This window comes from Poecile atricapillus, chromosome 1 (genome assembly GCF_030490865.1).
Source record: "Poecile atricapillus isolate bPoeAtr1 chromosome 1, bPoeAtr1.hap1, whole genome shotgun sequence".
NCBI classification, from domain to species: Eukaryota; Metazoa; Chordata; class Aves; order Passeriformes; family Paridae; genus Poecile; species Poecile atricapillus.
In genome coordinates, this window is record NC_081249.1 from 106466530 (window position 1) to 106488742 (window position 22213).

Here is a 22213-nt window from a genome sequence, read left to right on the forward strand (position 1 = left end):
CTGAACCTGCATCTGAAAATGCAGTTGTCAAAATGTGAAACCTCCCAGGACTGTAATATGTGTTTCATTTTTCATCTAAAATATTTTTATTTTTCTGCTGTAGTCTTGTATGGTTCCTTGTCTTCACCTCTGATACCCGAGTTTGAAGCTGTGTGATCCTTACAGCAGAGCACTCCAGTTTTTCAGGGTTATCAGGGGAAAGATTTGAGCTCTTCTCCATGAGCCTGTGCCAGGTCAAGTGCTGAGGAGCTTCTGACGTGGGAGCACAGCCAGCCTCAAAGAGGCTGTGGAGAACAATAGGAATATCTGAACTGACTCAGGAGACTCGAACACTCCTGATATCTCTAGCTGTGTTTATTTGTGTTAAACCTGCCAGACCTCAATACAAAGATGCCAGGGGCTCTTGGCTTTTTTGGGAGGCATGGTCCAAGGATAGGCATGGGCTCAGGGGTATCTGTTAAGGATAAGATTAGAGTTATATTGCCATAAAGTTTAGCAGTGAAGAAGTCACTCTGACCAGGGGTCTGGAGTCAGGGAGCCCTGACACATGATTGAAATGCCCCAAAGCACGTTGTCATTGAGGCTTGAATTTGGGGCAGGAGAGTGATAAATATTTTAGGTTCTGATATGATGTCTATTATAAGTTTTCAAAATCAGCTTTCATATTTCATATGAAATGTTTTAAGATCAGATTAAAAGCAATGAAAAATATGTGGAAGACAAATTCCATAAGTATTTATTAAACACAAAGACACCTCTCTAGAACAGAAGGTGTCCAAGCAATAGAACAGGCTCCTGTGAACTGGAAAATTGTCCTGGAGAGGTATCACTTTATGCTTGCTGTATTAGTTCACACTTTTCTGGCCTCTTTCTATTAGTTTTGTTGAAGACTGGGTAGATGGACTGGGAGAGATGGAATAAATAAATTCTAGGACCAGTTCCAAGCAGCTGCTATCCATCAGCTTTTCCCCCCAGGGACTATACCTTAATATAATACAGTCGACCTCGGTGGCCTAGCTCACCACCGTGGTGGAGTTTCAACACTTGCCTGGCAGCAAGGGGAGGATGAGGGGGGGCTGCAAGGAGTTTCAGGTGGCTGAGCAGGGCCATACTGACATTCCTTTGCCATGGCAGCCACAGCCATGCTGAGAGAGCCCAGTATGGATGTAGCAGATGCTCACAGAGGAGACTTTTCCATAGCAGAGCTCCTGCACCACTTCCCAGGCAGCGTGTCCTGAGCCAACAGAGGCACCCTGCTGCTGGTGTAGCTGCAAGAGGGGCTTTGCCAGCAGAGCTCTGGTCACTAATAACTATGATTTTCTTTTATTTTTCCACGCTTCTAGACAACAAGCAGGGCTGGCAAGCAGTTGTCTTGTAGAATTGGCCTTGGTGTGCAGTGACCAGCCAAACAGCTGTGAATGGTTGAACTGAGCAGGACTCTGAAGAGAATGCAATTTACCTAGGGGCAGAAAAGGACATAAGTATAAATGTGACCTAATTTAGCACCTGCTCTGTTCACTGGTATTTGATGTAAAGCCATAAGCATTTTAACCCTTTTCCAGTTCAGAGTTGCAAGTTCTATGTTTAAACCTGGTAATGTCTTCCTGGAGAGCAAACAAAAAGGGTCATTAAATGCTGGCTGCTCACATCATTATTAGATCATGTAAAAGTAGAAGAACCAAAACAGTTTTCAGGCCAGGTGAAGCAGCCTCACATGTGACTTACTTGATATATCCATAGTTATTCATGCATATTATGGAAAACAAAGGCAAACGTGAGAACAATTCCAGTGCAAGCTTAAGAAATGCCAAATATAAATAAATGAGGAGTGATTTGTATTGATTCTCCACTGCCACAAATTCCACATTGTCATTCAGCCCTATGCTTCTCTTCAGAGGGGCATTTTTCAACGTTGTCAGTGTCTGACAAGAGCACATCCCTAGGCCTGCAGAGAGTGAGAGTTTTCTATACTTTCTGCTTGCTCTTGCACTGCTTCAGCAAAATCCATGCCCTAGCAAATGAATTAATGCCTTGCTTCTCTTTGCTCCCTCTCCTTGGTGTAGCCCCAAGTGCTCCTCCTCAGTCTGTCACTGTCCTGACAGTTGGAAATCACAACAGCACGAGCATCAGCATCTCCTGGGATCCTCCCCCTCCAGACCACCAAAATGGAGTCATCCAGGAGTACAAGGTACACACCATGTCTGATGGGAGGGTTTAGGGAAACAGCCTGCTTGAATTACAGAACAGTACCACTGTTTATGGATTTGCATTCTGACAGCATTTACAGTTGCCCGTGTAATTACATGGAGAAAGAGGACTGACTGCTTATGGATTTCTTTATTATTATTATTATTATTATTATTATTATTATTATTATTATTATTATTATTATTATTATCACTACTACTGTTATATTAAGAAGCAAAAACACCATGAGATTGATATGAAAGGAGCTGTAATTTCCAGCCAGTTTGCAGTTCTTATCTTTCTGGCTTTTCCCTGCTGTGGAACAAGAAGAGGGGGTATTTTTGGAAAGGGGCTTCTGTACTCTAAAGACAGGCAGTGAAGTCCCTCTCTTGGAATGCCTTCAATCTGGCAGCAAAGCTGGCAGGAAAGTTGCTTCTTATTTCCTCTGCAAAAATGCTACTCCTAACACTTCCAGGTCAAAGTCAAGGACTGTGACTCTGGGATAATTCAAGACTTCTTCCAAGTACTATCACTGTCAAGCTTTACGATTTAAAGTGCCAGGTTGCTTGCTCTGAGAAACAGGTTGAACACAACTAGTATATCCAAAGTTTGCTACATGAGAGTTCCTTGCATTGGTTGTATTTTCTTCCTTTTTGTTACTATGATGGCTCAAAATATCCACTCCTTATACATTAAATGTTGTTGTAGTCTGTAATTTCATACTAAGATCACTTTTGCACAAGGATATTTTCACAACATTTAAAAAAAATGCACTCTGTTATTCAGGTGGAGAAAATAATTGGGCGAGGTTCAGCCTTGTCACAGCATGGAGCTCAGTTTGGTAAATTAACCTTGCTGTGGCTTGCTTATATACACCAAGTGTGAAATGTTTAATTGAAATGGATCAGGGAAGCTTTCTTGACAGTCCCACAAAGGGTGGAAGTGGTGGCTGCAGCTTATTTCACATAAAAAGATTTTCTTTTCCCCTTCTGTGTCATGAGGGAACACAGCATGAAGAAGGGAGAAAGTGCTTGGCTTCTAAATCAGATAGTGGTTCAACCTATTCCAGCTTTTCACTTGGTCAGAGAGATGCAGTAAATGCTCACAATGTTTATGTTTAGCATAGCAATTCTTTTGTTTTGCTTTTAGTCAATATCAAGATTTATTAATCCCAGTATTTTATTGATCTATTTTTCATATGAATTAATAATTATCCTTTGGCTTAATTAATCTTGATCCTGACTCCAGTACAAGTCAATATAAACCATCCAGGGCTTATAGGCAAACGAGTAAAGCACACTCCTAAACCACTAAACATGTAGATATGAAGCAAGTGGGCTGATGGCTAATGAAAGCCATGTTCCAGGTGAGTGCTCAGCCTCTGGGCTGTGTATAAAACCAGCTGGCTACAGTGAATGGTGCAGAGAGTCTAATATTTACCTGAGTATAAAATACTTGTTGAAATTCCACAGTGCATTTTCTAACAAATTGGAAATAGATCTGTTGATTCCACTTCAAGCATCGGAATGCCTGTAAATTCATTCATGAATTAAATGCTTTTAATTAGGGACATCTCACAGCTGTTGTAACCTAAGACCAGGACAGACAAGGAGTGAAGGAATGAATGCAATTGTTACTCACCTTAATGCATTCTGGCTGGCAAATAGAATCACTTTAGGTTTAGGAAATCAAGAGAATTTTTTTCCTCTTTAAATCTTTCTCAGCACTTCACAGAAGAAAGAGCTAAAGTGTGGTAAAACACTGAACAGGGTCAAAAGTAAGGGTAAAGATATTATTGCAGCTGCTTAGATGCATTAGTTTCTCACTGATAGTGGTTCCACCCATAGTGTTTTCTTCTGCTGTTATTTTTATGTTCGTGTACATGTGATATATTTATGCATTGATTTTCCTGTGTGGTGGTAAAAGCTTTCTTTAGTAATACAGGAGCAAGATTTGCAGATAGCCTTAACTGAAGGAGCATGCCTAGAAATTAGTTCTGAAACCTCTTTGGAGAATCCTATAAAAAAATGCAACAGGGAGACATGACATTCTGAACTCATAGACTGTTCTCATCACAAAATGCCAGTTGTGATTTTAGGGTGGATTTTCTGTTTAAGTAGGTAATATTTAAGTGGGAAACTGATGTCTGGATTCCTAAACAATGTAAATAATCACAGAGGCAGCAGTAAATGTGAGCCTGTGCTTATTCAAAAATTTCAAATATGCTTCTTATGCATGAAAGGAAGTTGAAATTAATTTTGAAAATTCTTTGTTCTTTAGTGCTTTAAGAAGTGTTTCAACCTGTGGTCATATATTTGGTATCCTTTTGCTGTTCAGCAGGAAATTTAGAAGGAAAAAATGTTGGTTTTTTTAACAAATAGTTTGATAAATAAGATTTTGATTAATGAATAACACCTCTCTTCTATTTGGATGATCTGATCTGTGCTTCTAAGAAGTGTAAGCACAGAATTTGCACCCCATGGAGAGCCAGAGTCCAGAAAGGTATTTGCAAGCAGTCTTTGTAGCTGGCTTGGTCCTGTGCTAATCTGGGCTACCTTGCTGAGCTAAATCATCCCAATTTCAGCTATCCTGGACAGTAAGATTGTCAAGAAGTCCCAATTAAGTGACTGCCATGAAATACCTTGATATGTCATATCTATGCGCGATTGTGTGAGTGTGAAGAATTTTATCTATTTTAACACATCAACTTTTGTCCCAGATCTGGTGCCTAGGTAATGAGACTCGATTTCATATCAACAAAACAGTAGATGCAGCCATTCGGTCTGTAGTAATAGGTGGCCTATATCCAGGTATCCAGTACCGTGTGGAAGTTGCTGCAAGCACCAGTGCAGGTGTGGGAGTAAAAAGTGACCCACAACCCATAATAATTGGTAAGTTATTGTCTGTTCTGTTGTTCTGCTTTGCCTGTTTTTTGTTGTTTTTGTTGTTTTTTTTTTTCTCTCAGAAATGCTTTCATACATCACATCTAGAGGCATAAAAATCTGTGGAGCAAAAGACAAGATTTGATTAGAGCTGGTTAGTTAGCTTTTTCATCCCCCTGCCTGTTGATGGTTTGTTCTCCTCTTCCTGCAAAGTTCTTGCAGACAACAAAGGGAAGCATGTTCCCAAGACATATGAGAAAATGCAGATTGCCTAACGAAACTGATTTAATGTTTTTGTTTTTTCTTTTAAAATGCATTTACCACTTCTGCAGGTTGGTAGATGTGTGGAACAAGCAGCCCAAGCTCCCTTTTCCCTCTGTTAAGATGGCTGGAATATTGCCTTACTCATTCCACTGGTGCCTAAGGCAGTATTTAACATTGTTTTCTGAATGTCTAAAGTCAGTGTTTCTCATGTAATCCAAGGACACAAGCCTCCTCTGTCAAAGAAATAGTGATCTCTAGACCAATTAGAGAGCAAGGTAGCATTATCATCCCAGCCTTTGAAATAGTTTTCTTGATTGTAGTCTTCATGTAGAACTAATTTCCTGACCTGAGGGAAACACAGGTTTTGTTTCTTCTGAAATTTTTCCTGAGTATAAATATAAAGACTAGAAGAAATTATGTTTAACAAACCTAAAATGAGCTGTGCAAAGCAGCACCTCTTTAGAGAGCACAATACAGGAATTTTGTTGCCTTTTTTTCTACGTGATCAAACTTAGTTATTACTTAAAGGGACGTTTGTTTGTTTATTTGGGGAACTTCTGTTGTTACCAAGTATTTTCTTTCTAGAAAATGTTGTCAGTACACTGTCCCAAACATGGACTAGTCTATTATGTGCAGACCCCTAGAAAAGAGTGTCCCATAAGCATTGCTTAAATGTTTATTGATATTCAGGTTCCTCGTTCATCAAAACAGAAGCTAGGGTACTTCAGCTGTGAAGTCTCACAGGAGACAGAAATACAAGAGTGGAAGTGAAGGTAGCACTTGGTTTAGATAAGGGAGCCACAGGAGCACTAAAGATGGAAAAAAAGATATGTAGAAGTGAAAACGAAGAATTGATATTTCAAAATGCAAGAAACCCAGGACTTTTTTTTTTTTTTTTTTTCTTATATCACTAAGGGGTCCATCTGACTAGGCATGAAATATACTGCACTTACTCCAGCAAAGCACAATAAGTGTGTTGCATTTTAAGTACCTGGGTAACCTTGTGTCGCTTAATGTGAGTTATACTTGCACCAAAAGTCTTTGCTGGATGATTCCCAGAGTTTTTAGTGATACTTATTTGTTCCTTAAATGATCTCATAATTTCTGCTTCAACAAGTTTGTCTGGTGACATCGTTGCACGTTTGAGAGTCATTTGCATGAAAAGTAATGGAAAGTAGTTTCTGTTTTGGTTATGTTTCTGTTTTCATTTCTGTTTCTCTTTTGGGAGCCTGAAGCTGGATGTGTTTATTACATATATGGTTTGTATCTCCCTTTTCTTTAGGTCCAGTTTTGCTATTGATTATGAATTGCTAGCAGTTATTTCTCAGACTATAAGTTTGCTTGATTAATGTAAGACTGTTTAAGTGATACCATTTCTGAAAAACTTGTTGGCACCATTCAACATTTGAATGGGAATCAGAATCATAAAATATGAAAATTATTTTTAAAGTAAATTTAAAGAAACCTAGTTACATGGATTTAAAATTAGCTAGTGAGTAAACCTCAAAACATCATAATGAATGGGAAAGCATTATCGAGTTATTATAATAGAGTTCTATATGGTCTGGTGCTTATCTATACCATTTAACAACTGGCAAACAGAATGAACAGCTCTAGAAATGCTGAATTATGGTAAGAATAGGTCAATGGTGCAGGAGAGCTAAGCTGTAAAAATTTTAATAGTCATGAGATACAGTGTACAGAAAGAGATGTTATTTTTAAATACAGGATTCATTCTTCCAAAAAATGTTTCAGGGTGTTTTTTTCTGAAAATAACTAGTTTTCATAGTGGATAATCAACTACTAGCCTCCCAGAGTAATTTTAGATAACAGACCTGTGACAATCCAGAAAGCAAAAACAGGAGAATAGGAACTAGTAGGAAGTATATTATTCCTTTGGTTAGAAATTGTCTCACTGTTACAGGAATCTTGTGTTCATACTTGAAGCAGGATGTTGAAAAATTTTATGGAAAACTCAAAGAGAAACAAGAATAAAACTTTTATGATCATTAATGATATGCTAAAAAGCACTCACTTGGAAAACCAGAAGTAAAATTTGAGATAAGGGCAGCGCTGGTTAATGCTGTAGCTATTATTTCTCTTCATCAGTTGGCCTGGTCCCTCTTACATTCCATCATTGGCATAATAATATGAGGAACAGCTGCAAACTTTCACAGTAATAGGTACAATCGAATCTGATGTGTCTAATTAATTTTTGGTCCGACAAATTAGTTTTGTTCTTCATTACTCTCCAATGGGAGGAAGACATTATATTTCATTATGTTTTTGTCTTCAGGAACAATGGAGCGTTACAGGTCGCACACTTCCCTTGTCTGTGTTCTAATTAGTTGAACTGACAGCATTGTTACAGAACCACCTGCAGTGTATGAAATAATACACTGGTACCTTGGATGACATATTTATTACTTCTGCTTAAATATTATATAAAGAAGTATAAGACTAATGCTGTTTGTTTCCCCAACCCCCAACAATTATATTAATTTTATCAAAAGTCAGTGGGTAACATTCATCTGTCTCCATTTATTTTTCCATCATCCAATTCACAAAGCATATGTTATTTTGACATTTAAATGAATTATTACTTTTGCAGTTGTAATTGCTAGGCACAGAAGGGTAAGAACAAACAGCCAGACTGCAAACTTTAGAAGGTAATTTGGAGACAGATACTATGTTCCCCTAGAAGACAGGCAGAGCATACAGACACTGAAACCTCTCCCCAGGCTCGTGGCAATTTGCTCTCACATCCTCCATTCTCAAAAGAATGTTTTCTGGTCTTAGAGAAGACAGGATCCTCAGATGTTTTTGGGGGCTTTAGTGAAAAGAACTCGTTCTTGAATCCAGGAGCATCCACTCCCAAAGCTTGTGTCTCCAAAACACTTCACTGCCTGCTCTTCTCCTTGGTAGCACAACTGTGTGTCTGAAGCAGTGCCAAAACTACCTGTTTCCTCACTGTGCCACTGCTTTGGCCTCTCCTCCAAAGGGCACAGAAATTAACTGCAAGTTAATGGTGATTAGAGCAACTCCAACTCCCATGCTGATTTCTACTAGAAAATTGATTTTGTGTCTGGAAGAGCATACCATAGAGAGCCCCTCTCTATTTGTTTTACTGTCAGCCCTTCCTCTTTCAGCACTGGGGTGCACCTATGGATTGGTTCCATGGGCAGAAAAAAACATGGAAAATCAGATAGAGCAGCCTCTGCTGCCTGATTTCCTCCCTTGCCACAGCTGCTCACTCAGTTTCATTCTCACATACTGAATCAGGCTTGGAAGCCATTGGGCCTTTGGCAGTGGCAAGACAAAAAATGCAATGAGGCAAAGGACAGCTGCAGCTCCCGGATGCTGACGTTAGTAAAGCTCCCCAGTATGGCCAGTATGGACTGGTCCGTGACACCAGTACTGGGGCACTTTTTGTACATCTGGCAGCATCTTTCTGTGGGACCCGTTCTGCTTGCAGGGAGCCTGTTTTGTTCCTTGCCCAGAAAGACTGAAAGCAAGCCAAGCTCTAGCACAGCTTCCACAGCCTGATTGCAAAAGCAGACAGTCATCAGTAGTCAATATTGACGTGGTGCTGAAAGAGAGGAAGCCCAATAAACTCACCAGGGTCATCAGCAGTGTGATAGCAGTGGCACACAGGGCATTTCTTCCCAATTAACCCAGCCCAGCTCTGAACAAGCTGCCTCTTGGCAGGGGCAGTGCTGGGCAGAGGCAGTCCCAGAGGGACCTTCTCAAATCATCCCCTTTTATAAAACAAGGCTGTGTGACCTCCGGCTCACCTGCAAAGAGGTGTCTGTGGAAAAGGGACTGGAAGTGTCAGACTTCTCAGTTCTGCTTTCACCAGAGACCCTGAGTGCTGGCTTTAGGCTGAAGCCAGCGAGCTGCTCTGTTGGAAGACATAAATCTAACCATTGCTGAATTATAGAAAAGGAAAATGTACATTTTCACAGCATGGCATAATGATACAATACTTCTAATAATTTCCTCTGAGTGACCATTTCAGTGTTTTACTGCAGTGTTCAACTACCTTTATGTGTGTGATAGACTCTCATAATTGAGAATCATATTGTTTGCATCTTCTTTGTCTCAATAGAGTAGCTGCTCTTGCAGCTTTTCAGAGTGCATACAGGCATCTGGAAATATTGCATAAACATTTCAAGGATTGAGCTACATAAATGCTTCTACTGGAAATTATGGATAATCTTTCATGAATTTCAAAACTGCAGATGTGGACAGTTTATATAAAATATACATAGAATAAAATTTCGGGGGTTTTTTTTAGAAAAATATGTTCTGCATTTCCTAATTTTAAAACTAACTATTTTTGACAATTTGAAAGTGCTGGCCCTAGAATTACATGCTTTAGCATTTCCTGGATTTTCATGCTGATTTTTATGAGCATTTGTTTTCAAGCCAAATGCCAAGCTTTTTCTTTTAGAAAAGTTCCCTTTTAGAGAAAGACGGGTTAAAAACCAGTGGGAGCATCTACTGGAATTTACAGTTTTCTACTGTAATATACAATTTAAGATCCTATATAGTAATTTCTTTAATTCATGTCACTTTAATTAGTATTCCAAGTAATAATTATTCCTTGCAGGTTGATGTTAAGAATTTGTATGCATGTTATAGGTGAAAAAAATACCATCTGTTGCTGTGATTGTTTAGTGCTTACAGTTAACTGTGCGATTTTCAGCTTTGTGTCAAAGATGGTACACAGAATTTGTGTGAATTGTTTTCCCCTTGAAATAATTGCTGCATCTTTGCCCTAGTGGAAAGTGCATTCATTTTATTGTCTGTTTCAAATTTGGAAGCTAGCATTCAGGGAAAACAAGTGAGTTGAGTAAGAATTTTTGGTTTTCTTCTGATGTTGTAGCATATTTTGTATTTGGATTACTCATTTGGAAAAAGCTATTTATTGATTGCTTGATTTATTTTTTTCTTAGTTTCCTGTGATCCATTTTCTCATTGTTGTCTTCTGTCTACAACTATGGAAAAATAAACTAACAAATATATATACTGTTAAAAAAAATTAACTCTGGATTGATATCTGTTAGATTACTTGGGAGCATGCTATAGGTCTGCCTCTGCAAATATATCTGCAAATGGCTATGAATTTACTTTAGAAACACTAAGATTGTGAGAAGAACTCCTTAAAGTTCTTCTACTCTCGGCAATTCTTTCGAGATCCACTATTGGTTTTTAAAAACTTTTAATCTGTAGAACACTGGTTCCCCTGTGTGTTACAGAGTCCAGAACAACCACATTCTGTTCAATTTCTCTTGTGCAGGAGGTCGTAACGAAGTTGTCATCACTGAAAATAACAACAGCATAACTGAGCAAATCACTGATGTGGTCAAGCAGCCTGCCTTTATAGCTGGCATTGGTGGTGCATGTTGGGTCATTCTCATGGGCTTCAGCATCTGGCTGTACTGGAGAAGAAAGAAGAGGAAGGGGCTCAGCAATTATGCTGGTAAGAGCAGTGACTTTACTGCCATCTCTGCAGGTGCTGTCATAAAAAGAACTGGGACTACTAAACCTACCTAAAATCCATGTTGAACTTACAGCCAAAGCATCCTGGGTGACTTCTGTGTGCTTGTTTTAAATGTATGCTGTGGAATTGCTGGTGTATGAGAAGCTTTAAATGCATTGCTCGGAACCACATTTCATCATTATCATAAGGCAGTATTTTTACATCTCCAGCCCATCTAGCATTAAAAAAATACAAAGAGGATTAACTGCTCCTCTTGCCCCTTGCTCAGAAGGCACTCTGTTGGCAGTGCAGCATCATTTATATGTTCAAATATGAGTTAGACTTGACCCTTACAAGGAAAGAGTTTTTTCATCTTCTACTTCTTCATTCCTGTGCATTTCCATGTCTCTGAAGCCATGTGCGTGGCAAATAAATGAAGGTACTTAATCAGTGACTTCATACCTGTAGCTGGAAGAATGATGTATTAGATGGAGGAGTGTGGTCAAAATTTACCCAAGGCAGAAGCCATAAACAGTTTTGTCTTGCAGGCAGAACATCTTGGAATGTTCTTTTTCATTAAATGTTTGCTTCAGTTTTAAATTAGTTTTTGAAAACTACATTTGGAAAATTAAATATGCTTGCCAAATGAAAATATTTTCATCTATCCTCAACCTTTGTTTTGTGTATTATTCTGTTCTCAGGATTCTTATGAATTTTTGGGAAGTCATGTGAACTGTCATAAAATGGGTTACTCTGAGGCCTAATTTAACACACAAAAAAACCCCAATTCTTCAAATACTGCAGTAGGTTCTCTTGTAGTTCTTATTAATATTAAAAAGAGAATAACATTTGCCCAGTTGAGGACAGAACATATTTAGTGTTGACATTATATCACACAAAAGTTACACAAGTGCCCTTCTATTTACAAGTTATCAGATCCGAAACCAAGGACTCAGCTTCCCTAAATGCCTGAGCAACAACCTGCCAAAACCCCACAGTCACGGCCAAACTGTTCCCAGTTCAACTCAGCCATAGTCAGACTCCTCAGTGTCCTGACAGGGCTCCCTAAACCAGCAGGAAACTGTTCTGTGCTGGTTTTCAATCCTTCCTGCTGTGTTTGTTTTCTACTGGCTTAGTGAAAGAACAAGATATCAGATGAGCAGTGGAAAGAGAGGAAGGGGAGGGATCAGGGGCTTTTGGACCTCCTTGGTTTTCGTGGAACCTCACTTTGTGTCACCACATCTGTCATTCATGGGTTGTGCTTTGTCCCATGGTGTTGTTTTTCTTTCCTTTAATAGCAATAACTTTTATTCTCTGAGAGGTGGGGTGGTTCTAACTGAGAAATTAATATATATATATATTACACACTTACACATGTGCTGACGTGAAATATCATCCTAGACCCCAAAATTTTTCCATACTACAGACTGCTGTGCTGTTATTTCTCTTAGGAAGTAGTCCAACCTAAAGCTTTGGACCCAAGCTGAGACTAGATTTTTCTTAAAAAGAGGGATTATTAGTCCTGTATGTGAGCTGGCATATTGGGGTGAGGGAGAATTGAGAGCAGTCTAAATTGAAGAGCATAGCTGTAAATAATTATAAACAGCGTGTCTCATGCAACTCATTCCTTCTCATGGCGTTTGCTGCACCTAAGTGTGATGTGAGCATTGATTGCATCATGAAATTGTGTGTGCTTTCAGCAAGGAAAGTAGATAACAGATCATGCCTCAAAGTTCATCCTAATGTTTACAACTTGGAGAACAGCATGTCTGCACTGAGAGTCTTCAAATGTGACTGTCCAAATTCACTGCTCATCTTTCCAACCATCATTTCTCATTGGCTGCTGGCTGGTTGGTGCTTTAAGCTCAGCTGTTGTGTCCTGCTTATGATATTCAACCCCAACCGAGTAATTTCCAGAGGAAACTCGTGCCCTGCAACGAGCGCTTTGTGTCAGGGTGTGTAACTCACAATGTGTTTGCTTTCTTGTTTTGCAGTTCAGTCCTTCACCTTCACCCCTGCAGGTACTGTCCATTAGTCTGTCTCTTACCTCACCAACACATCATTTCACGCGTTAACTATCGAATTGTTTATGAACATGTGAGACATGAAGAATCACAACTACATACAAGGAGAAATACTCTGGCTGCCTATCTGTGATAAAAATGTAGCATTCATTCTCCTCCTGACTCCAGAGAAAAGTAAAATCTACCGCCATTAATGTCTCTGTCGCTATAAATCTGCATACTTAACTCATATAACTCTCTGAAATGCAGTTTTGAAAGTAATTTTCAGGACCAGATGCTTGAACTAACTTAACATAAATAGGCATTATTCATATATAACTGAATTTTGATTTTAAAGCTCAAACAACTTAGCAGACCCAAGTGGAGAACTGGAAATTTCTTCTACTTTAGCTCTCAGTTAAGTATACATTTGCCTTACCATGAGGTATTCAGCAGTCTGGTCACTGATGCATTCATTGACTTTACAGGGTTTTTGGAATTAAACCATTGGGGTTTTTTCCTTACTACCCAGCTCAGAACTGGTATCCTATTGTTCTTATCTTTAAAAAGATAGCATATGGTAGACTATTATCATAAGCATGATTAAAGATATGTGAAGGATAAAAGAAGAGTGTCTGAAACAGCAGTTTTATTCAACATATGGAGAGTCGGAAAAATAGAGTATACAATTCATAGTAATAATTAATACAAACAATTAGCTTCTGCTCTCATACTTAGTCTTGAGATTTAGAAACTCAAAATTAACTGTACCCCATTATTACAGTGTTAAAGGCTGATAAATCTCATCATTTTCCAGAAGTCTGTCAAGTTTTTTGTGTGTAGTTTTGCCCCTAGGTTGCCTTTACCAGAGCTGTCTCCTCATGCTCAGTAGCTGCTTTCTCACTTTTCCTTGTGTTCAGCCATAGCTTGTGTTGAGATTAGCAGGAAAGAGGAGATGACCAAAGGTGGGGGTGTGTGCCCCAGGAGCCCATGACATTCTGAGGGAGAAATGTCCTTGTGGAAAATCTGGGGTCTCAGGATTGCTCCCCTAGCTTCCAGGCAGGTTTGGCCAGGTTACTGTAAGCTATGGCACAATGCATCACCTTAAACACTTTACTGCCTTTTCTTTAAGACACAACATAGGGGTTTTTTTCCAAAATTAAATAATGCATCTTTGCATTTGGTTCCTCTGACCATGCCACTGTCAGCTGTCTTGAACTGTAGTGCATTTTCACCATAGTGTTTGTAGCACTCATGACACAGGGTTGTGCTGGAGCCACTGGGTCTGAGCATGATTTCATGCTGTTGGTCCACATGTGCTGGGCAACTGGGATACGTCAGAGGTACTGCCAAAAATTTTCCTTTTTAAAAGCAGTTTCAATATCTTGTGGACTTTTTAGAGCTATTCTATTTCCTGGCTTATAATAACTTTTGGAGGAATTGAGAACCAAAGTCCTCCAGTAGTCAAGTCCAAATTTTTTTTTTTAATTTAAAAAAGTATTTTCCTTATGACAGAACATAGTGTATGTTTCTTATCTTTAGACCCAGAGTTCCATAACAAACTTTGTTAATTCTCTAATATTTTGATTTGCCTCTGATAATATCATTTAGAAAGACATACCTATACTTGTGGAGGTTTGACACTCATAAGTGTATGTTGTTCCCTTCAAATTTATGATTCATAAACAGTTTGGGTTTAGATACAATTATTTAGACAGTGCTATGCAGCTTTCAGAATCTCCTCAGAGACAGCTGTCAGTGAATTTTTACTAAAGATGAATTTATCCTAATATACTCAGATTTTAGAAGGTACACACGTTTTGTTCTGACACCTGCTTTAAATTCTTCCTTCAGAGAGTTTCAGAACATACAGATTTAACTGTGTGGTAGAGAAATGAATCTATTAGTGTAACAATCACACGCTTACTTTATTTCACACTCGGAGAAAATCCCGTTATTTCTGATGTGAATATTTTTTGTTTTCTTTTTCTTCATCTGTATTTGCCTGTGTGTAGAACAGAGAAAACTAAAAATATTGTTTAAAAGTCCCAATCCATGCTGTTTTATAATTACTTGCTAAAAATGTTCTTTTGGGTCATTTGCAGATTATGGGTCACTCACTAGGACCACTTGTTATTTGTATTCCATTAGGCTCCCAAGATGTACAGTTTCTGCTTTGTGACTAAACCACTGTAACGTGGGGGAGAAAACAGCAAATGTCAGGCAGCTTGTAACGATTTGTGTCAGGGAAGAGTAACTGATTGAGTTAAATACTTTTAGCTTTCTGTCTTTGTGAACATTTTCATAAGCACTGATCAATGGCTCATATGGTCACAAGTAAAGTGACATTGATAATCACAGCTAAATCTTTTCAGTTATTATCAGTTGAGCTGACTCCAGCAGTTGCTGAGCCACAATTCTGTACGTCATTGCTCTTCCACTTCCCTTTCCACCATGACTCACCAGGCCTTGATTCTCTGTAATATCAGATATATTAATAAGATATATACTAAGATATAATTATATATAAATACAAAACATAACATTTAGCTAATATGTTTGTTAGATTACTGTTGGTAAGTAGTAGTGTCATCATCTGCAGCTGTACAAGGACTATGCATTTTTGTGACCATGACATACTCTCAGCAAAGCTAAATCTGGCACAGGGACACTAAACACAGCTGTTGTCCCTTTTCAACCATCTCTCCTGTAATATACAGGATGGATTGCTCTCACTTTTGTGAGTTTGTGTGGAAGCTAAAGTACTGCTGCAGTGTTTGGTTGGGGGACTTTTTGATTATGTTGGTTGGTTGGTTTGGGGTTTTTTTTTGTATTTTTTATTTTTGGTTTGGTTTGGCTTGGCTTGGTTTTTTTTTTTTTTGCTTGGTGGTGGGGGTTTTTTTGTACTTTTGGGCTTACCCTTTACTGAGATTTCCTGGATATAAACATGCACCATAGGCTTCATACAAAGATACAGGGCACAAAAGAGATATCTGACCACTTACTGTATAGCAGATGGATTGTTTCAATATTGAATTGCAGTAACAGAACAGAATCGATTTATTTTATATTGAAAGTTGCAATTATTTTTTCAGATTTCTGTGAAAAGGCATGGAAACCATTTGTAGGGAAAGAAAAGAGAAATTTCATTCATCTGTTTATCTTTCCTGTGGCCTCAAACTTGTTGTGCCAGTACCCACTTGCCAGAATATTCAGGTGTTTCCAAGTGTCTACACCATCAGTCATGCAAAAAAAGTAAATATGTATTTTAACTTATGAGTAGGTTAAGCTTGTTTAGTGACTAGTGCTCCTTGGGATTATAAAGATTTTATGAAACCCAGTAAACAGAAAACAAATTAAAAATAGATAGAGAATAATGGAACATTACACATTTTATGTTCAACTTCTGAAACTGTTAAATGAGGATAAACTATATGACAGAATCATCCAAAGGTAGACAGAAGATTTGATGGAATTTTTATGTGCTGATTATCTGTTCTGAGTTAATGCTTATTAAAAGAGGATTAATCTACATTCATATTTGAGGAACAGCTTATCAGTAAAAGGAATGAGACTTGGCTGGCAACATTAAAGTTTTCATTTGCAGTAGGAAAATGTGGCCTACTAGAGATAGGCATACAGAAAGCTTTCTAAAGCTTTCTAAAGCTTCCTTGCCTCAGAATGTCGACTTACTATACATTCATATTTTTTCCAGTTCTAGCAGGCATGAAGATTAAGTTTAACCTTGTCAGATAATATTAGTAAATGGTTTTGGAACCTCCTTATATATTTAATAAAAAGCATGTGAAAAGCTCCTTAAAATATGCTGGTTTTCATACAAATATACACAATATAATTTCCTGAAATATTTATGCATTTAAAATGCACTTTGGATTATATTTCTGCATTTTTGCAGTCCTTGAAGTATAAGCTGGTGGGGATTCCTTCAAAATCTCTCTATGCAGAGGTTATTTTTTTATCTTCTTTTGAAAACCAATCTCATCCCTGCAGGTCTTCAGCCTTTCTAAGAACATGTATCAGGTGCAAAGACTGCTGAAAGAGCTTTTTTGCTTCCTTGGTGATAAAAAGCAAGGAAGATGGGTGGGTCAGTGATAGGGACATCCTTCCCTTCCTCCTCTTATATTGCCCCTTGAAATTGCTCTGCTGCTTTTTGAAGTGGAGACAGGATGAATAAAGCCAGCTGTCTGTGTGTTTTATTTTTACAGTGACATCTACAAGCTTGGATTGCATTAAGTATGCTCCTATTCAGGCGTTTAGACTTGTTTTGTAATTGCAGAAATCAAACTGCAGGAAAAAATGCTGACAATATGTATGGCAGGAATGATAAACATAGTGCTTTTTTTGGCAGCCTGACCATATCTTCTGTTGTTAACTGTCTTGCCTTTCACAACATTAAAGCTGAAAGAAAGGCACCTTCTCTATCCAGCCTCAGGTAGCCCATTTGTGGATGGCATCAGGAATATGGGGAGTTTTTGCAGCATCCCAGTGACATGGCCACACTTCGAGAGGAATTTTGGCAAGCTCAGTTGATATTCCAAAGCCTTTTACACGAAACACATTAAATAAATAAAATGCTTTCTGCTTTATTTTCTCATTGAGACTATAACCATGCATACATTGGTGTACAGGGTGAAGGGTAAACAAAAAAAAAACCTGTTTTCCTTCCTAGCTCCATGCAAATCACATAAACCAGACTCAGTCTTCCCTAGGAAAAACAATTTCACTACAAGCCGAACCTTTCTTCTTAAGGTGATGTATATAGTGAGGCTGTAAGATGATTTAACACAGGAAATAAAATAAGCCAAAACAGGAAACAGTTCCTACCACCAAGACACACGGAAGAAAAAGGAGCAAATTCTGTGATCCTTGTTTTGTTTTTTTTTTTACTATCTCCTATGCCTCAGCCAACCTGCAGCAATTATGGCTCTAGCAAAGAGGCTTCTTCTTGATGGAGTTCTCATGGCATGCCTGGGACTTTTTCCATACCTGCCTACACAGAAAATAAAATGTGTCAGGCAAACATTGCTGAAATCTCCTGCTAGCTACTTGATTTTAGCTTTGCTTTATAAAGGGATGTAAATATTTTGTAGACAACTATTGTTGGGGTTTTTTTTTCCCTTTGTGTGACATGTACATTTAAAAGCTCACACACCTGTACATGCTATACAAATGGCAACAAAATTACCTCAAAATAATTTCTAGCAGATGACAGTCTAAACAAGAGCATTAATCCAAGCAGTTTTCAGAAAATGTTTTACTGCAATTTCCTTAGATCTGTAAACCTTATTTATAAAGGTTCTTATCAAACAAGCCTTTGTTTCTCATTTTCTTTATTTCTTGTCACCTTGACAAATGCAGAAAGTTGGAGGAATCAAGTATTAAATTTGGAGGAGAGGAGGAGAAAGGAAACAGCATCTCATGTACCAAGATACTTGGAAACAAAGCCAAGCAGTACCCACATCTTTGTGTAGTCACGTATGATATGCACAGCACTTCAGATAATTCACTTTTAAGCAATGAGAGGTAGTCATTTGACAGCCTGTTAGATACCACATGAATGAAAGTAGCATTTCCTCTAAAATTAATTATCCACAGTGTTTTACCATGTCTTGTTTTTCAAAGGAGACCTTTATTTAGTACTTTCCATACTTGCATTTTGATTTTCTTTTCATTAATTGGTTTGATTACACCCTTTCAAAATTCAGCTATTAACCATTTTGATGTGACATATGACTGCAGTGATTTTCTGATATTGGTATTAGTCTGCTGTGCAGTGAAGGGTAATTAATCACCCTACTATTCTTCCAGCAGAGCTTCCAGAGGGGCCAGTTTTGTCCCCTTTGCTGAATCTACACTGTGAAATTACCCTAGGAGTAAATAAAGTAACAGGGATTCTATAAGGTATCGAGAAGAGTTGTCCCAGTGGCTTTATGTCATTGCTTATTTTTTTAATGAATACAGAATTTCTATTGGCTGTAGCAATTTTGTCTGATTAGAATAGTGTATAATAGAACACCTAATCCTGAGTTAGTGTAGTTCGGACTGATACTTGGAAAATCTTGCAAATACTCTGGGAGCTATAATTTAATGATGGGAGCACCTGTCTTATAAAGGTAAATAGTATTTCCAAATGAAGGTCTGTTTTAAATTAAGCTGGTAACAAACTCTTCCATTCCCCACTGAAATTCAAGCCCTCATCCAGTCAGGGGCCTGTAAGGGTGCAGGTATCCAGGACATTGGTATAATTTAATAGTCTGCCTTATCTATGCCTGACAATAAATAATGGGATATTGCCACTGAGAACCAGAGTGGTCTGTTGGCCTTGATTCAAAATATTTTTTCAGTGTTTCTGAAAAGATCATCAAATGTTGTCAATTAGCATCTCAGTAATGTGGTTTTACCTATATTGCCCTGAAATGTAATCCTGTTAATGAGATGGATAAGGGAGAAGCTGATTTTTGTCAAACACCCATGAATGGAGACATAAAAACAATTGTCTCCCTCTGATTATGTCCATGGATGCATCCATCCATCCCCCGTGGATGGAAGACTGGAAACGCTTTTTCTTCTGGGTGATACTGGCATGTATGCATTTATGTGTGCATAATGATCCTAGTTCTTAAACTGTACATCTAATGGAAGAGGTGCAGCTGGATGGTTTTTTCCATCCCTTCAGCTGTAATAGAGCTGCCACCTCTTTGTGTTTGTCCTGGGAAATGACATATTTGTGTGGTGACATTATATTACTGCATTACGACATGATGTTATTAACTCACTGGTGCAATGTCATTATGTACTGAAGCAGAAGCATGCCAAGAAAACAATTTCATCACATGGCTCAGACTTGCAGTGCAAAGTCATATGAAGGGGCCTGTGGTGAATTCAGGCCTTTTGCCCAGGTGGCTGCTTTGCCTTGCAAGGTACAGAGCAATCAGTAACGTGGTGTCAATCAGTAATGTGCAGTGAAATCCTAAATGAACTGTAGCCCCGATGTGCTTGAGCTTCTTCTTGTCATTTCTCTACTTTATTATGGGGTGATGCCAAGAGACCTCCAACCTTGGACACCGAGCAGTTTGAATTGTTACTTTTAATTATTACTAATTGATTTTTTCCTGTCTTATATGTGTGTGCGTGTGTGTGTACGTTTGTTCGTTTTGTTCTTTCCAACCAAAACACAGTCACCTTCCAAAGAGGAGATGGAGGACTAATGAGCAATGGAAGGTATGTTTAAAGGTCTTTCCACTGTTTTTATTTTTAAAATAAGGGATCTGAAAGAATTCTATAGGTGATGCAATCGGGTTATATCCCATCATTGGGAAGACTGATAGCACTAGGAGGAGTTAAGTTGCTTACCACAAGGTTTAATGACCTATCTGTTGTGCACTTTGGAAGAAGCAAGCCCAGATGTTTCATATCTCCCAGATGTCCTGGAAGAAATGAGTAGTAAATATCACAAAGAATGTGTTCATTTGTTACTGGGATGTTTATTGCATTAATTAGACATTAGCAAATGAAGTTGCTGTTGTTTAAGACTCCTTATTGGCTCTCCCTAAATTGCTGTGAGTGAACAATTACACTTAATCGATCACAAAATAAATGATTCATGGATGATGAATAGGCTGTAGATTGATAGGACTGGATTCCACAACTTTGGCTACTCAATTGAAATTGATAAAAGCTGATAACGGGCCCATATATCCTCATCTATTTTCCCTTTGCCAATATGGAGATTGTAATTAGGCCCTGGTAATAACTTCCAATCTCCTGTTTAATCAATATTTTAGCAAAAAGAGATTAGGCCTAATGAGAGCGAGTAGATGTGGCAAGAATGCGGCTGGGTCGTCTTATTGCCGTTTCCATAGAAACCGATGTTTCTCTTAGGGATTGTTCCAGGCAGGGGTCTATAATGTTCAATGATCGGAGATGTTGCTCCAACTTCACGAGTGCTTTAATAACCCAGGAAAACTGCAGAACTGCGGATGGCTTTTTGTTTTCGCTGGGGAGAAAAGGGTGTCTGCAGCAAATGATTTGTTTCCCCTGCTGAACACAAATACAAACAATCCACCTGCCTTACTGAATTTCTGTTTATCCTGGGGTGAGAGGGACGTGGTGCCTTATGGCCCGAGCGTGCCTTCTCTTTCACCATGCTCCCTGTTGAAGACTGCTCTCAAAGCTGGGAATTACAGGGGTATAAAAGCCATGCAGTAGTGGCACACAGCGATAGCTGTGGACTTTCCATTAATCCTCCTCAAACCTGTTTGCCTCTAAACCATCCAAGAGTGCTCAGAGAAAGAGCTACCAGCCTGTAGATGACAGGCAGGCATTTGGGATGCAAGGGAAGGAAGAAATAGTAGCCCAAAGTCCTGGAAATGGCTGATACAGAGCAATCAGTTTGAGTGATGGCTCCCTTGAGGTGGTAATTTATCATTCAGCCCTGGCATAGGATCCCGTGATGGTGCTGCCTAACTCCTGTTTCACACAGACAACGGAGTTCATTTGGATTCTGGCAGAGTCACCACGGATGCCTAGTCCCACTTCTACTGACAAAGTTGATTTGTATATAACCTTAATTAACTGCTCAAGGTCTTTAAATCATCAAAGGCTCTACAATTGTAATTTGAAATAAATTAAAGACTCCTAAACTGTTAGTTACCTATGGTGTTAGAAGAACAGTAATATGCCCTCTTCCCTCACTACTTATCTCACAGATACTGTAATTTTATATATATATATATATATTTGTGTGTATATCTCTTTTTCTTATTCTGCTTCAGTCGACCAGGTCTGTTGAATGCCAGTGACCCCAGTTATCCTTGGCTTGCAGACTCTTGGCCTGCCACAAGTCTGCCAGTGAATAACAGCACTAGTGGACCCAATGATCTTGGGAATTTTGGTCGTGGAGGTAGGTTTCCTTTTATTAAGTCACCCATTATTATAAACTAGGCTTCCATTAGTTAACATCTATGATGAATACTGTATTATATTTTTATAATTATAGTTCCTTCTATGTGTTTCTTTCTTTCTAGATTTGATTGAAAATTGACTTTAAAATGTTCCTTTTGCTTTATCTCTTCTTCTTTAACATGTGGGTCTAGTTTGTAATTTGCCCTGCAGTGGTGAGACAGGGTCTGCTTATGATGTCAAGAGAAATGTATTTGTGTCTCAACCTCATTCCCTTTTGTATGGAGATGAGCAATGTGCCATGCAGGGCGGTATAGCCAGGGATGGAGGATGTCCATAAGTGCAGAGCGCTTTGGAGATGCAGGAAAGATGTTCTTTCAGAAGAAGATCATGGGAACTTTGTTGCTGTCATCTTACCCCTTCTCCTCCTGCTGAGGTCCTGCTCTCAATCTCAGCCATAATCTGTGAAG

The 22213-nt window shown here is 38.7% G+C and overlaps 1 protein-coding gene across 1 annotated transcript in view; it reads left to right on the plus strand.

Moving 5' to 3' along the window:
• ROBO2 (roundabout guidance receptor 2) overlaps nt 1-22213 on the plus strand; it is a 438169-nt gene that overhangs the window by 367717 nt on the left and 48239 nt on the right. Inside the window, exons 16-20 of the mRNA XM_058829219.1 lie at nt 2064-2188; nt 4907-5078; nt 10636-10818; nt 20021-20063; nt 21617-21744. Coding sequence (XP_058685202.1) covers nt 2064-2188; nt 4907-5078; nt 10636-10818; nt 20021-20063; nt 21617-21744 — 651 coding nt within the window. The remainder of the gene's footprint in view (nt 1-2063; nt 2189-4906; nt 5079-10635; nt 10819-20020; nt 20064-21616; nt 21745-22213) is intronic.